General features: G+C 34.5%; 1 protein-coding gene across 2 annotated transcripts in view; it reads left to right on the plus strand.

Annotated features, from left to right (window-relative positions):
* Positions 1 to 17475, plus strand: part of LRRC40 (leucine rich repeat containing 40) — a 63790-nt gene that overhangs the window by 13979 nt on the left and 32336 nt on the right. For both annotated transcript variants that reach the window (NM_001261023.1, XM_015142264.3), the window contains 5 exon segments: positions 4185 to 4366; positions 6113 to 6186; positions 8542 to 8671; positions 12643 to 12766; positions 14854 to 14996. In NM_001261023.1, coding sequence (NP_001247952.1) covers positions 4185 to 4366; positions 6113 to 6186; positions 8542 to 8671; positions 12643 to 12766; positions 14854 to 14996 — 653 coding nt within the window.

Raw genomic sequence — 17475 nt, forward strand, 5'->3', positions numbered from 1 at the left:
TTTTTTCTCTCTATTCTAGGGCTTTATCCATTTCGTCCAAGTTATTGGATTTGTTGGCATAAAGTTGTTAATAATATACCCTTATCTTTTTAACATCTGTAGGATCTATGACATTCTCACTTTGATTCCTGATTTTGATAATTTGTTTCTTCTTTTTTTTTTCCTTCATCTGTCTAGCTAAGAGTTTATCAATTTATTAGTCTTTTTATATAAGTATTTTTTATTGCTTTTTCTCTGTTTGTTTCTATCTCATTGATTGCCACTTTTTATTTCCTTGCTTCTGCTTTCTTTGGATTTAATTAATTCTTTTTTCTAGATTCCTAAGATTGTAGCTTAGATCATTGTGGGATGGAGTTATAGATGAAGCAACAGGAGACATGTGCTGATAATTGTTAGAACTGGACAATGGATACATGGAGTTTTATTCCGTTATACTGTTTTTTTTTAAATGTTTATTTTAGGTTCAAGGGTACGTGTGCAGGTTTGTTACATAGATAAACTTGTGTCACAGGGGTTTGTTATACAGATTACTTTATCACCCAGGTACTAAGCCTCATACCCATTAGTTATTTTTTTCTGATCCTCTCCCTCTTCCCACCTTCCACCCTCAAGAGGACCCCAGTGTCTGTTGTTCCTTTCTTTGTGTTCATGAATTCTCATCATTTAGCTCCCACTTATAAGTGAGAACGTAGAGTATTTGGTTTTCTTCTCCTGTGTTAGTTTGCTAAGGATAATAGCCTCCAGCTCCATCCACGTTCCTGAAAAAGGCATGATCTTGTTCTTTTTCATGGCTGGATAGTATTCCATGATGTATATGTACCACATTTTCTTTATCCAGTCTGTCAGTGATGGGCATTTAGGTTGATTCCATGTTTTTACGATTGTGAATAGTGCTACAATGAATATTTGCATGCATGTGTCCTTTTGGCAGAATAACTTATATTCTTCTGGGTATGTACCTAGTAATAAGATTGCTGGGTCAAATGGTAGTTCTGTTTTTACCTCTTTGAGGAATCGCCATCCTGCTTTCTAAAATGGTTGAACTGATTTACACTCCTGCAAACAGTGTGTAAGGGTTCCCTTTTCAGCAAAGTTTCAGGATACAAAATCAAAGTACAAAAATCACTAGCATTCCTATACACCAACAACAGCTAAGCAGAGAGCCAAATCAGGAAGGCAATCTCATTCACAGATGCTGCAAAAAGAATAAAATACCTAGAATACAGCTAACCAGGGAGGTGAAAGATCTGTACAATGCGAATTACAAAACACTGCTCAAAGAAATCAGAGATGGCACAAACAAATGGGAAAACATCCCATGCTCATGGATAGGAAGAATCAATATCGTTAAAATGGTCATACTGCCCAAAGCAACTTACAGATTCAGTGCTATTCCTACCAAACTACCAATGACGTTCTTCACAGGACTAGAAAAAAAACTATTTTAAAATTCATGTGGAACCAAAAAAGAGTCCAAAGAGCCCAGGCAATTCTAAGCAAAAAGAGCAAAGCTGGAGGCATTACACTACCTGATTTCATTATGCTGCTCTTTAAATGTATGTATATGTTTGAAATTTTTTTATAATATCCAACTCCATAGTAATTATTTTCATATTTATATGCTATTGACATTCGTTTTTACATGGGTAGTTTCTATTTTAGATATTGGTAAACTACTTGTAGGATAGCTCCACAGAATTTCTTAACAATTAAGACTGTATATGCTTTTTAGTGGTTCTTATGGGACAGTTGCAACAGTGACATGAATCTTGATGCTGCAAGCTCTGGAAGAAATTGGGATACCTCAAAAACGATTAGTGGGGAAAAGAATGAGTAGTAAGTAATTGTTTATGGAAAAGCTGATGGATATATGTTCAATAATAGTACAATATCAACATGTATCTGCCCCTTGATAGTTCCCTCAAAGACCAAGTTTGTTAATAAAAATATCTGAATAATAATAATAAAACATTAATACTCAGTATAGTTGATGGGTAACAGGTATTTTTGTTATGTTATGTATAAATTTCTTATTATCCCCACCTTTCTCCATCCAGAAAAAGACATTTGTTATTACATTGCTTTTTAGGTATAACGGCATTAATATACCTATGTATAGATGTTAGAAAAAAATGCATGCACAAATATTCTATGTTTCATCTTTAGGAGTAGAATTGTGCATCTCACATAGCTTTTTCTATATACTTCTTTAGTGTTTTGTATTGTTTTATCTTGTCTTTTTTAATCTGGAGCTTTCTGTTTGTTACTCATACTATATGGCACATTAGTAGTTTTTTTTTTTTTTTCCAAGAGTCTCATTTATTTTTAGAAAAATATATGTGTGACCACATTTCTGTTGGCTGCTTTTTTGTCAGTAAATTCACATGCCAATTGCTTGGGTGATCTCCTTTTCTCTTTCATACTTAACTAATTATCCATACCTGCATGCCAAAATAACAATGATGATGATAAGTTGTGCGGTGCTTTCGCTCTCAAATCAGTCAAGAATGGTAAAGTTATTTTATTTTGCTTTGCTTTAAAAGTAAACTTCCATCCACAAACAGAAACACAGGTGGATTCATGTTTTATTTTGCTAATACTTAAAGGAGATTCAGTGGTTGAAGAGTAGAGAAGCAGAGAATACCTAATCAGACATAAGGAGTAAGAGAGGGACCTTATAATTTATTTTAATATGAATGTAGATAGCTCAGTTTTTTTCTTTTTCTTTTTTTAAGTTTTTTTTAAGAGACAGGGTCTCACTCTATTTCCCAGGCTGGAGTGCCATGGTGTGATGACAGTTACTTACTGAACTTCAAAGTCCTGGGCTCAGGCAATCCTCCTGCCTTAGGCTCCCAAGTAGTAGGACTACAGTTGTGTGCCATCACACCAGCTGATTTTTTTTTTTTTTTTTTTTTTTTTTTTTTAAGAGATAGGGTTTTGCTTTGATGCCTAGGCTGGTCTCAAACTCATGGACTCAAGTGATCCTCCCACCTTAGCCTCCCAAAGTGCAGGGATTATAGCTCTGAGCCGCCACACCTGGCCAGCTCATTTTTTGAGTGAGTATAAGTTTCATGCCTTTCAGGGGCTTGGCTTTGCTTCTGTAACACCATTTTATCTGATTAATCATCCAAAACTGCACTTAAGTGTCCTGAATCTGAAACTTTGACTATACCTTTTCACATAATCTCTGATGGTTTTGAAATTATAGCCTGTGGCAGCAAGGTATAACCAATTTTTGCCTTGATTAATACCAGCTTGAAGTTCTACATCATCCCTAAATGTAGTCCTACTTTTAACAAGGAGTGAAGGACTGTATTTAAAATAGTTTTGCTACAACACTACAGCATTCTTCCTTCTGTAGCTTCAAGTTATCCCTGCTTAATTTGTACGGTCTTGTTTTCTATACAGGTGTTGTCACTTGCTGCAGTAGCATAACACAGTGTTGTATGATGCCGTAAGAAATAAAATTATATGTCAGATAAAATAGAGAGTAGCTACCAAAGTCAGATATTTCTCCCAAATGTTAATAGAAAGCAAGACAATATAGCACTGCTAGGCATTGAATCACATCTGTGGTACTTGTCTAGCTTTGTAACCCTGGCCAAATTATACATTCTCTTTGTGCTCTATTTTTCTCATCCATCCGATGGGAATAATAATACCTACTTTGCAGAATTGTTCCAAGGTTTAGATGAATTATTATGTTAGAAATATTTGTAAGTGTTAGCTATTATTACTAGTTCTTTCTGAGCCTTAGTATATACTTTTGTTATAAAAGTTATTACATATACATGTTGATTTCCATGCCTTCTTTGTTAATCTGTTAGCCTGATGGTAAAATGCATTCTTTGTCTTACATATTTACCACAATGTGCTGTGCAGTGTATGTGCTTTTCAGTGTATGTAAACCTAGTAAATATAGTTGAATGAAGGTTAGAGTGAGAGCTAATATGTAGAAGACGTATTATTGGTATATAGCCTTTTAAAATAAAATCAACTTTCACTCTAGTTACAATTATTGCTATTTGACTTATTTTTTGTTTCAGAAAAATGTTTTTCAATAGATAAATGGAATGGCTATTATAAAAGTATGTCACTTAGTATCTAGTTCTTGTTTTCATCTGTTTTTTTTTGTTTGTTTTTGTTTTGTTTTGTTTTTTCTGGTGTGGTGCTGATGGAACTAGTGCCGCAGTGTGTCTGGAGAATAAATGTGGATATCCCTGAGGAAGCTAATCAGAATCTTTCATTTGGTGCTACTGAAAGATGGTGGGAGCAGACAGATTTGACCAAACTCATAATATCAAACAATAAACTTCAGTCACTTACAGATGACCTACGACTCCTGCCTGCACTGACTGTTCTTGATGTAAGTTGACTGACTATAAATATGGATTATTAATTGAAGAGACTCTAAAGCTAAATTTAGGCTTTGATAGCAGAAAACCTTTCATGTTGAGTTGGTAATGCAAGGACAGATAGTAAATTATTATGCTAGGCATAGCATAATGGTTAAAAGTGCAGGATTGGAGCACTAAGTTTCTAATTCTGACTTCTGCTACTCAATGGCTGTGTGACCTGGGAAGAGTTACCTCTCTGTGCCTTAGTCTCCACATCTATAAACCAAGACTGATACTACTACCTATTTAAAAATTTTGTTTGTAGAATTAAATAAGTTAATTAATACAAACAGAATCAATATTCAACAAGTGGTTATTTCTGCTCATCTTTTTTTCTTATTATTACTATTTTGCACAGGCAAAATAATGGCATGATCATGGCTCACTGCAGCCTTGAACTTATAGGCTCCAGCAATTCTCCTGCCTCAGTCTCCCAAGTAGCTGGGACTATAGGTGCATGCCACCACACCCGGCTATTTTTTTGTGTGTGTAGAGACGAGGGTCTCGCTATGTTTCCCAGACTGGTCTTGAACTCCTGTCCTCAAACTCTCCTCCTGCCTCAGCCTCCCAAGTGCTGGGATTACAGGCATGAGCTACTGCACCTGGCATATTGTTACTATTTTTATCATCATTATTCTAGATATTAAAGCAGGTCTATATGTATATATACTACTTGCCTTCAACCTCATTGAGTTCAATTATTGAACTTAAATTTTTTGTGTTTTTATTCAGGGATTCTTTTTAGTCCTTTGTTGCCATGTCCTGTGGTAAAGGGAACCATGAGCAGTGTATTTCAGAACCTGCAGGCTTCACAATCTGGTATACTTTACTTATCAATATAAAAAATCCTCCAGTTCATGTGTAGAAAAGTAGAATCTAAACAGATCAATTTTTAGGGACCTTTTTATTTTCTTAATTTGTAAAATAAATGGATTGGCTTACTCTAAGGTTCTTTCTACCTTAAAAACTATGATTTGTGAGAACATGAGAAAAGCCCCTTTCTCTTTTCTCATACAATTTTTGTATATATTGACATAAATCATGTCATCAGAGAGCTGTTTTTAGTTTCTAACCCCCTCATCTCTTCTTTGAAATTGAAACTCTACTCAATGAGTTGAAATTTTTCTTAGTATAATATTTAAAGTGGATGACTTAACACTTCATGATTTCTCTCCCCTCCCCTCCCCTTGTCTCCTCTCCTCTCTTCCATTTTTTGAGACAGGGTCTTACTCTGTAGCCCAGGCTGGAGTGCAGTGGCATAATCTGGGCTCACTGCAGCCTTGACCTCCTAGGGTCAAGCGATCTTCCCACCTCAGCCTCCTGAGTAGATGGGGCTACATGTGTGCACCTCCATGCCTGACTAATTAGAATTTTTTTTTTTTTCGTAGAGACAAGATCTCACTAATTTGCACAGGCTAGTCTTAAACTCCTGGGTACAAGCAATTTGCCTTCTTTGGCCTCCCAAAGTGCTAGGATTATAGGTATGAGCCACTGCACCTGGCCTTACTTCGTGATTTCTGAACAGCCATTTGGTCATCTTCAAACTGTTCTACATACAGAACAAGTATGTTGAACAGTAGTTCAGTAGTTCAACTTATTGCCATTGAATTGGAGGAACAGGAGATTATTGACTAATTGTTTTGTACACAGGCAAAGCTTATATATTGTTAGTGATAAGACTAAAAATATTGTCTTTGTCTTTTAAAAACTTTTAGATACATGATAATCAGCTGACATCCCTTCCTTCTGCTATGAGAGAGCTAGAAAATCTTCAGAAACTTAATGTCAGGTAAAAATTAGCTTATTTACTTCTGTTGTTGCCATTATAATGGTTTAAATTTTAATATTGTTTAAATTTTGTCAACATTAAAAGTATCTTTGAATTATCTCAGAAAGTACTTAAAGCAGAATAAGAATTTTAAGTTTTTTAAAGCTTTAATTCTTAGTTTGTATGTTTTTTTCTTTGTTTTAGCATTACTCCCATGATTTCTGATTTTACTAATGCAAGGCTAGTTGATTTTTTTTAAATCCTTAAATTTTTTTTTTTAATAAAACAATTCCTAGTGGTTTGTTATTGTAGTAAACCTCTTTGTTGACGTCTCAACTTTTAAGTTACCTTGATATTCTAAAACATATCTAAACAATAATGAAGAAATGTAAAACAATTCTTTCATAAATGAAATATCTCGTAGTTTTTATTAGTAGTAGTTTTTAAACTTCTCCAAGGACTACTGGGGTTCTACAGATATATTTTTGTAACTGTCACGGACATACTGGTACATGGGATGTTCAGTGGCAAAGGGTCTAGCTAACTCTGTTTGCTTTCTGATACATACCCAGACTTTTAAGAAATAATAACTTTGCCTTATGTTTGTTATATAGACAGGCTATGGGAAAGGAGATTTAAAGAGGTCTTATCTTGGAGTAGAAATAAATGGATTAAGAACTGAAAGCATAGTTTGAAAAACTGTGGCTTATAAAATAGGTACGGTTACAGAGCTATGTAACATAATATAGTCAAGTTTGTTTTCTGTAGATAAGCTAACTGGTTTGAGGGAAAATAGTCCCTCCCAGTAACACTCCTCATTTGATGGAAAACACAGAATTACCATTGGCCAGTGAAAATATATATACATAAAAAGGTACTAATTATTTAGAACTCTATCAGAGTATCTTCCACTTACAAGTCAAAGGCATAGACGTGGCGTGTAAAGACAAGAGTGGGGATTGTTGAGAGGAAGAGAAGAAGCAGTAAGTGTTGAGTGACATGGCTTAAGTTTTAGATTGTATACTTAAGAGTGTGCAGGTATGTTCTCAGTGGAGAAGTTTAAAAAAAAGTCTGACTCTTAGGATGGAATAATTAGCTAAGAAAAGGAGATGGAGGAAATATATAGCTAAAATTACATCTCTTCCCAGTTAGATCCCTATCAAGTATGCAAAGATTTCAGCTAAGTAACCAATAACAGTAACTGACTTAACAATATTATTGGTTCTTGTTTTAGGAGACATCTTTCGACTTTTTTTGTCCCAACAAGTTTTATTTTACTGTAATTTAGGGTTATTGTAAGCACCTTATATTTCCCATTTTCCACCTGTTATTTGTAAAGTATCTGTATATGGCATGAAAATAGCATGGAATTCATAAGTGAATATTTAAGTTGTGATAAACCTGGGAACTAGTTCAGTCATCTCTTAATTATCACAGAGTGTATCATCCTCCATGATTTGGGACTTCTAAACCATTACGCTGAATATCTCTACAGAAGGGCTTAACTGAAAAGACCAAGTATGAAGAAGAGTGGAATTGCGTATTACGTTCAACTTGACATCCTAGGTCCTCAAACAGAAATAGCTATTTTTGCCTTAAAGCCGAATCTCCATATAAGATGTAACTCCATTGTGGTATATGTGTGCATATAGTTTTGTCAAAATTCTCAAAGTCAGTTATAGTATGTATTAGTCTGTTTTCATGCTGCTGACAAAGACATACCTGAGAACGGGAAGAAAAAGAGATTTAATTGGACTTACAGTTCCACATGGCTGGGAGTGCCTCAGAATCATGGTGGGAGGCAAAAGGCACTTCTTACATGGCAGCGGCAGGAGAAAAATGAAGAAGATGCAAAATTGGAAACCCCTGATAAAACCATCAGATCTTGTGAGACTTATTCACTACCACGAGAACAGTATGGGGGAAACCGCCCCCATGATTCATATTATCTCCCACCGGCTCCCTCTCACAACACGTGGGAATTACGGGAGTACAATTCAAGATGAAATTTGTGTGGGAACACAATCAAAGCATATCACAGTGTAACAAATTAAGAGTCTAGTATGTCCTATCATATTGCATGTCACATCAAGAGTTGATTATAGGCATGCAATCAAAACATCACAAATTATTTATGTTTGGTTAAAAGCCTTTATTTCTTATGTTATTTTTCTTTGAAACCCCAATATGGTTACTTTAGATTACTATTATTGTAATGAGTACATATTTTTGGATATGAATTTTGATAAGTACTTAAAATTAGTAACTATATTTGATTTTTGTGAGTCCAGTGTCATTGGTTAGCAGGAAATGTCTTTGATAAATATTTATTGTATTGCCACTAAATTATTCTTCATTTATTTTATCAACCAATAGCCATAACAAATTGAAAATATTCCCTGAAGAAATTACAAACCTAAGAAATCTGAAGTGCCTGTATCTCCAGCATAATGAACTAACCTGCATATCAGAGGGATTTGAACAACTTTCCAATTTAGAAGATTTAGTAAGTTGTGATTTTCCAATTTTTATATAATTCTGGGCTGGTGGGATTTTTCATCAGGCTGAGAAATTAGATATATGATTGAAACTGTGGGAATATGGAAAACTGATTTTGTGATTAGATTATCAGAAATGTGCATTTCAATTAGATAGCTAAATTTGTCATTGTAAATTTGGTTTTCCTGTATTATGAAATCAACTTTAAGTTTTAATTTAGGAAGACTTTGGGAAGGGTGCAATGAAGATTACTTTGTTATCCAGAGGCTTTACAGCGTAGCAGAATAGAGGAAAGTTGTCTTTGGCATATACCAATTCTCTTTTCTATGCCCATTTCCATTTCCTTCTTTATATTACCTGTGGCCCTTCTGCATTCCAGATGCCCAGGTAATTCACTGAAGGTCCGTCTTCTCTACTTTTCAAAATGGCCACACTTCCTGGCAAAATTTTAATTCTATTGTTTCACTTATCTTAAACAGAGATAACCATAAAGCAATACAAATATTATTTTAGTCATATATTGTTATTATTTTATTTTTGGGGGACAGGGTCTCACTTATCACCCAGACTGGAGTGCAGTGGCGGGATCTCGCTCACTGCAACCTCCACCTCCCAGGTTCAAGTGATTCTCCTGCCTCAGCCTCCCGAGTAGCTGAGATTACAGGCATGTACCACTACTGCCTGGCTAATTTTTGTATTTTTAGTAGAGATGGGGTTTACCATGTTGGCCAGGCTGATCTCAAACTCCTGACCTCGAATGATCCACCCACCTCAGCCTCCCAAAGTTCCAGCATTAATCAGGCTTGAGCCACCACTGCTGGCCTAGTCGTATTATTAAGAATAATAAAAGCAATAGACATTTATCTTTGAGCATTACATATGGCAAGGTAAGCAGTTTTATCCCCTAATACAATAAGAAAGTAAAGCTGATAAAAAGGAAATTTGGAGCTGGGCGTGGTAGTTCGTGCCTGTAATTCCATCACTTTGGGAAGCCAAAGTGGATTTTTTGAGCCCAGGAGTTCGAGACCAGCCTGGAAAACATGGCAAAACCCTGTCTCTACAAAAAATACAAAAATTATCCAGGTGTGGTGGCACATGCCTATAAGTCTCAGCTACTCAGTAGGCTGAGGCAGGGAAGTTGCCTGAGGCAGGGAAGTTGCCTGAGGCAGGGAGATTGAGGCTTTAGTGAGCCATGATTGAGCCACTGCACTCCAGCATGGGTGACAGGAGGCCCTATCTCAAAAAAAGAGAGAGAGGAAAGAAAAAGAGAGAGAAAGGAAGAAAGAAAGAGACAGAGAAAAGGAAATTTGTCAAAAGTAACGCAACTGATAAGTAACAAAATTAGAATTTGCGTATAAGTCAATTTGACTCCAAAGTGTATCCATCTCTTTTTTTTCCATTTTACCACCAAAGGAATAAGATTCCACTGTAGGCTATACCATCTGAAAGACTTTAGCTGTATTAAATCAAATATACTAATATATAATATCTACTCCACATAGTTAATTCATATTGCATTGTTATTCTTTTCCCTTTTACATGTTTTGGAAAACTCCTGTCATTTTAGCTTGCTTTTCATTAAAGGAAGAAATTACTCCTTTTCTATTTTTGTTGTGTGTGCATCCTCCTTGATATTTCCCATCATTTTCTCTAGTGTTTAAAAGTCAAAACATATACTCTTCTCAACCATTCCTTCAATGTCTTCTTGTCTTTCCATATGATCAGATCGGAAATAAGGTTTGGAAAGTAAAAGGCGTAGGTAGATAAAATGAATGGCAAAGGAAGAAGCCATCAGATTTTCTTATTAAAATTGGTGGTAAAAGGTAGCAGTTGTTTTAAAAGAGTCCATTTGGAGTTGAGAACTGAAAGGAAAATTTAAAATAAATAAAATTTCTACTATCCACCTTACATGTTCCCAGAGGCTCATTTGCATAATGAAAGGATGTTTCATTTCAGAATTGTGTTCTACGGACTCAGTGTCAAACCATAAATGTGAGCAACGATATATTAAAACAGATTAAACACCTATAATTTAAACTAGTAATATTACTAATATATACTAGTAATATAAGTAATAACTTATATAAAAACTGCTTAGCACAATGCAACTAATTAAATATTTGCTAAAGGAATGACTTGGCATAAATATGGATTAATTTATATACAGTGTATTTATGTTTTATATCAAGCAATTACTAACTGCAGTAATTATTTAACTTTATTAGTAATTTTATTTAGAATTTACAAGGGAGTTTATTAGAATTATTTGGGTTTTTAAAAATGCTTTGAACATTTCTGAATTAAGTTTTTTGTTAATAATTATCTTAGGCTTTTTATTTTGGAATAATTTTAGGTTTATAGAAAAGCAAATATAGTAAAAGAGTTCTCATATACCCTACCTCCAACTTTCTGTAATGTTAATATTTGATATAACCACAGAAACACTCAAATGTTCACATTGGTACAATACTAATTAAACTGAAGACTTTATTTAGATTTTCCCAGTTTTTCCACTAATGTCCTTGTTTTTGTTTCAGAGTCCAATGCAGGATACCACATTGCATTTAGTGTTACTAACTTTTCATGTTATAAAATATTTATTAGCAATCTTTTGATTCTTTGAGTTTTTAGTATTAGAATTGTAGAATATGTTGTCTGTTGTAGATGATGGTAATATATTATTATTATAAAATAATTATAGCAGTATGTTTTTAAAAAAAGATTTGATCCAGTATTTTTACCTTTTTCTATCTTCTTGGTTTCTTCAGAGTTACAAAATGTTACTGTTAGATTAAATGAATTGTTTAGTGTTAGATTATTTAATGTTATATTACATGAAAATCTTCAGAGAATGGTTTTCCATTCTTTAAAGGAAAACCATTTTTTCTTATTCATTGTTGCCATTGATACTACTTAACACTTTGTGTTATGTAGTGGAGCACTTTACACCTAATTTGAGTGTGATAAAAATTACCTGATTCGTAACAACGGCTTTTAAAGGGAGTTTCAAAAAAAGTTCTCATAACTATTTATAGAAAAAACAAACATAATCATTTAAAGAAACATTGAGGTATAGCGATTATTTAAGCAATCTTGAGTGAATGAAGAGTAGAGGGTAGACTTCTAGTACCAGTCAGAGCTGACTTGCTGAGGTCAGCAGAAGAACCAACAGAAAATATTTTTTTTCCCTCAAAAATTTGAATGACCGCCGGGCGCGGTGGCTCAAGCCTGTAATCCCAGCACTTTGGGAGGCCGAGACGGGTGGATCACGAGGTCAGGAGATCGAGACCATCCTGGATAACACGGTGAAACCCCGTCTCTACTAAGAAATACAAAAAACTAGCCGGGCGAGGTGGCGGGCGCCTGTAGTCCCAGCTACTCGGGAGGCTGAGGCGGGAGAATGGCGTGAACCCGGGAGGCGGAGCTTGCAGTGAGCTGAGATCCGGCCACTGCACTCCAGCCTGGGCTACAGAGCGAGACTCCGTCTCAAAAAAAAAAAAAAAAAAATTTGAATGACCATTTTTTCAGCCTTATTTTTCCTTTTCTCAGGAATTTTTCCTTCTTGCAAAGATGTTTTTCATTTCACATGACAGTTTATTAATAATATGTCTAATTCTTCTTGGGCACTCCATAAATATTGGATGAATACATGAATTTTTGCATTGAAAATATGATGCATAATATGACATGACCTAGTTTTAACAGAATCTGTTATGTAAAATAGTTTTGAAGTTAGAATTCATTTATATCCTGTGTAGTACCATTGATGAACATATAGTGGGCCTGCAGATATTGAAAAAGAATCTTGAAATGAATGATCTGTGAAATTTTCAGTGAATGAGGGTTACAAAACTTATCACATCTTAAGTAGTCTCTTTTATGTTGTAATTCCTTCAAAAATTTGAAATCCTTTTTAGGGCATTATTTATTTATTTTTTTACTTGTTTATTCATTTATTTTGTCTTTCTGTTTTTAAAGGATCTTTCAAACAATCGTCTTACAACTGTTCCTGCTAGTTTTTCTTCTCTGTCCAGTCTGGTGAGACTCAATCTTTCTAGTAATCAACTGAAGAGTTTACCAGCAGAAATAAATAGAATGAAAAGTAAGTATTTTCTGTTTTATATAATACATAAATTTGAAGTTGATGCAACTGACATTTAGAAAGTAATTTTTAATATAGTTACAGAGAACTAAAGTAGTAGATTTTTATAGTGGTAAATGTGAACAATAGCAACGGGTCAGATTTTCTCCAGACCGTTATTATGTATCAACTGCTTAAAGAAATACTGTCATAAAGATACTTAGGCATATGAAAAAGAAGAAAATATGATTATTAGTTGTAGTAGGATTATATACCTAAGCTATACTGTCTTTCATTCATTCATTCTACATTCATAGAGAGGTTAGTCCCCTCTTACTGGTGAATCTACCTATGATATGTAGTTGTATTACAGCTGTAGCCTCCTCATGGTCCATAAGTAATAATGTCGAGAAATAAGTCTTGTCTGAGGTCCCAGGTTGTCAATCTTTTTTTAAAAAAAAAAAAAATGTCAAAATTTATTCGTTCTATTAAAGTTTGCCATCAAACCACAGTACTTGAAGTATTGTAGAACTAATATTAAGGGATTAAAAAAGTCAAGGTACATTTTAGTACCTTTTAAATTAGTATACTTCATTATAAAATTCTTAAGAGTCTAAAATCATTATTGATTTGTTTGTTTGTTTGTTTAAAGAAACTGTTGTTACCAGGCACCATGGCATGTGCCTGTAGTCCCAGTTACCCAGGTGGCTGAGGCAGGAGGATCGCTTGAGCCCAGGGAGTTCTGGGCCATAGTGCGGTTATGCCGATTGGGTGTCCACACTTAAGTTCAGCATCATTATGGTGACCTCCCGTAGTGGGGGACCACCAGGTTGCCTAAGGAGGGGTGAACCAACCCAGTTCAGAAACAGCAGGTCAAAACTCCCATCTGATCAATAGTGGGATTGCCCCCTTTGAATATCCACTACACTCAAGCCTGGGCAACATGGTGAGACCTCTTCTCTGTCTCTAAAAAAGTGAAATAAAATAGATTAATTTAAAAAACTGTTATTTTGTTGTTATTTCTTGGTTGATGGTTAGTCTGTTTTTTTTTTTTTTTCTGATATTTGTAAGCCTTCTTCAATTTTAAAAACCTCCCTTTTGTGGAGCAAGTCATAGAAATGATTGCCTGCATTCAGTTGCAGATAAGTTTGAGGTAAATTTCTAAAATTGTGTTGTTTTGCTTTAGATTAATAGTTATTTGTTGTTTAAAATTGGAGTTTTAAAATGAGTTAAATCTGCCCTAAATCAAATTGACATTTTAGGGGAGTCTTTACTTGGGATACCAATAGTTAAGATTTTCCTGTATTTGTCATTTTTTTCAATAAGGATATTATAAAAAGCAGTTAAATGTAAAATATATCTAGAATGAAGATATAAGCAGCATGGACTTTTCATAAATTGAGTGGAAATATCTTGAGAGGTAGGAACATACAGATAAATCAACTGAAAAATACATTTGAGTTTGTAGTAATTTTTCTAATATCCAATGTTATAACCAGATGCTTTCTGTTTCTCAGCCATGACAATGATACTTTTAAGCTGTTACACAGAGTACATTTAGTTGTACTTTAACAGAGTACCAGAACTTTATTTTTAAATGTATTATGAAAATGACCTGGATTATTGTTAAATTGCTCAGGCTGGTGTGCAATGACGTGATCATAGCTCAGTGCAAACCTCTATCTCCCAGGCTCAAGCATTCTTCCTGCCTCAACCTCCCAAGTAGCTGGGACTACAGGCATGCACCACCATGCCCAGCTAATTTTTCTTTTTATTTTTAGTAGGGACGAAGTTTCACTCTATGTTGCCCAGGCTGGTCTTGAACTCCAGAACTCCAGTGATCTGCCCACCTTGGCCCTCCCAAAGTGCTGGCATTACAGCACAACTGACCTAAATAATAATTTTAATATTACTATTTCTCTTTAATTATAATTAAATGTAGAAAAATTTACATTTATTTAATTCAATGGTGTTTGAATATTCTTGATTATATGGCACAGGTTCATAAGTCCTCATAGCAATTTCTTACACATTCTTTAAAGTTGTATACGATCAGAAACTAATTTTTTTCTCTAGTATTTTTGTTTTTCACTGAATATATATTACAGGGTTGAAGCATTTGGATTGTAATTCAAATCTCTTGGAAACTATACCTCCTGAATTGGCTGGCATGGAATCACTAGAATTGCTGTATTTGCGGAGGAATAAATTACGTTTTCTACCAGAATTTCCTTCTTGTAGTCTGTTGAAGGTACTATTTAGTTGATTATTAAATAACTATTTTTTCCAAAAGTTAATTATTAAAATGCATTTTTTAAAGGAGCTAATGTTGTTTTACATTGGGACTATGTATTAGTTATAAGTACTGTGTTTTTCCCATGTTAATACTTTTCAGAATTTGAATATGATTACTTACATTAGTAGTATTTTTAGTAATACATTTTTAAAAAGAATTTTAAAAGTAGAGATTTGTCCATTTCATCTGACCAGTAGTTCATAACTGGAGAAGTAGTAGATAAAGAGGCTAAAATTGTAAGTAGGAGACCTGGAATACCAACCAGGATTATGCACCTAATTCTATAAAGTGCCACCTCTTACCTTTACCTAATCATAATCAAGTATGTTTGAAATGAATTACATTCTTTTGGCTTTAAGTATGTAGAATTAATACTGTCTTCTAAATTTGCCATGGTTTGCCTTTTTTTATATATACCTTTAAGCTCTAGTGTTAAAAGAGTTTATTTTAAACAGAACGATGACATATAAAATGAACTGAAAAAGTTTTCCTTTAATTAAGAATAATTTTTCATCATCCGATAATTATAGTTTCTGTTAATGGCAAATCAGTATATAAAATAATCACTAATGAAAATGTTAAGTAACCAACTGATTACAGTTGATCCTTGAACAATGCAAAGGTTATGGGCATTGACCCCCATGGACTTCAAAATCTGTGTGTAGCTTTTGACTCCCCAAAAACTAGTGGTAGTCTCCTGTTGACCAGAAGCCTTACCAATAACATAAACAATTGATTAACATATAATTTGTATGCCATATGTATTATGTACTATGTTCTTACAATAAAGTAAGCTAGAGAAAATAATCTTATTAAGAAAATCATAAGGAAGAGAAAATGTGTTTACTATTAATTAAATGGAAGTCAGTCATCATAAAGGTCTTCATTTTCATTGTCCTCATGTTGAGTAGGCTGAGGAGGAGGAAAAGAAGGGGTTAGTCTTGCTGTCTCAGAGATGGCAGAGGTGGAGGGAAATCCATATATAAGTGGACCTGTACAGTTCAAACCTATTGTTGTTCAAGGATCAACTGTGTTTATAGTACCATGCTGTATTGATACCACAATTTACATCATCTGCTTACAAGATGAATCCTGTGTCTGAAATGGTGAGCAACTTCAATCTATGGTATATGTCAAGCAATTCGACTTTTCTTGTAATGTCATGACTTTTCACTCCTTCTTGGGAGAACTTTCAGCATCACTAGTAGCACTTCATATTAGTCCCATGATGTTATTTGAAATTTATGGTTTTGCAGTAAACACTATGAGAAACACAAGAGAACTGCAAGAGATCATTTTTTACTGTGACACGCAATTTACTGGAGAGGTGAGCTGCTCACCTGGAAATGATTAGCTTTATACAGGTTTTAAGTGGATGCTCACAACATAGGCTCACCACCGTACCAACAAGAAGTGGCAACAAAATTATTATAATAGTATAGTATGTACTACAGTTAATTTTATGTAGTTATGGTTTTTCTTTTTTTGAGGCAGAGTCTCTGATTTATTATTGTTATTATTATTATTATTTTTTTTGAGGCAGAGTCTTGCTCTCCAGGCTGGAGTACAGTGGTGCAATCTCAGCTCACAGCAACCTCCGCCTGACAGGTTCAAGTGATTCTCCTGCCTCAGCCTCCCAAGTAGCTGGGATTACAGGTGCCCACCACCACGCCTGGCTAATTTCTGTATTTTTAGTAGAGACAGGGTTTCACCATGTTGGCCAGGCTGGTCTCAAACTCCTGACCTCAGGTTATCAGCCTGCCTCGGCCTCCCGGAGTGCTGGGATTACAGGCGTGAGCCCACCGTGCCTGGCCTAGTTTTATGTAGTTATGACTGCATCTTCATATTTGTTTACATTTGTCTGTAAGTTGTATGTAAGTTTTGATACATTTTAACTTTTTATAATAGATTTGTATATATTTTATGGTAATCAATGATAAACTAGTATCTACATATATTAAATACATTGATGACATAGTAACTTTTTTTTTTATTTTTAAAAGTGTTTTTAGGCTACACAGTTGGTTTGCAAGTTTTTTCAAATTGTCACAAATCTCCAAAATAAAATTTCAATATATTTTCTGAAAAAATTTATATAAAAGTGGACCCTCACAGTTTAAACCCTTGTTCAAGGACCAGCTGTATAATATAAATAACTTTTTAAAAAGCTGATATAACTTTGTTTTGCAAGTAGTTTTTGGATTTATATTTTTATTATTTAAATGTAACTACTAAATTATTTCTCTACTTTGGTTTTTTTTTTTTTTTTTTTGAGATGGGTTCTTGCTCTGTCATCCAGGCTAGAGTGCAATGGTGTGATCTCTGCTCACTGCAACCTCTGCCACCTGGGTTCAAGCGATTCTCCTGCCTTAGCCTCCTGAGTAGCTGAAACTACAGGCATGTGCCACCACACTTGGCTAATTTTTTGTATTTT

The sequence above is a fragment of the Macaca mulatta genome, chromosome 1 (assembly GCF_049350105.2).
Source record: "Macaca mulatta isolate MMU2019108-1 chromosome 1, T2T-MMU8v2.0, whole genome shotgun sequence".
NCBI classification, from domain to species: Eukaryota; Metazoa; Chordata; class Mammalia; order Primates; family Cercopithecidae; genus Macaca; species Macaca mulatta.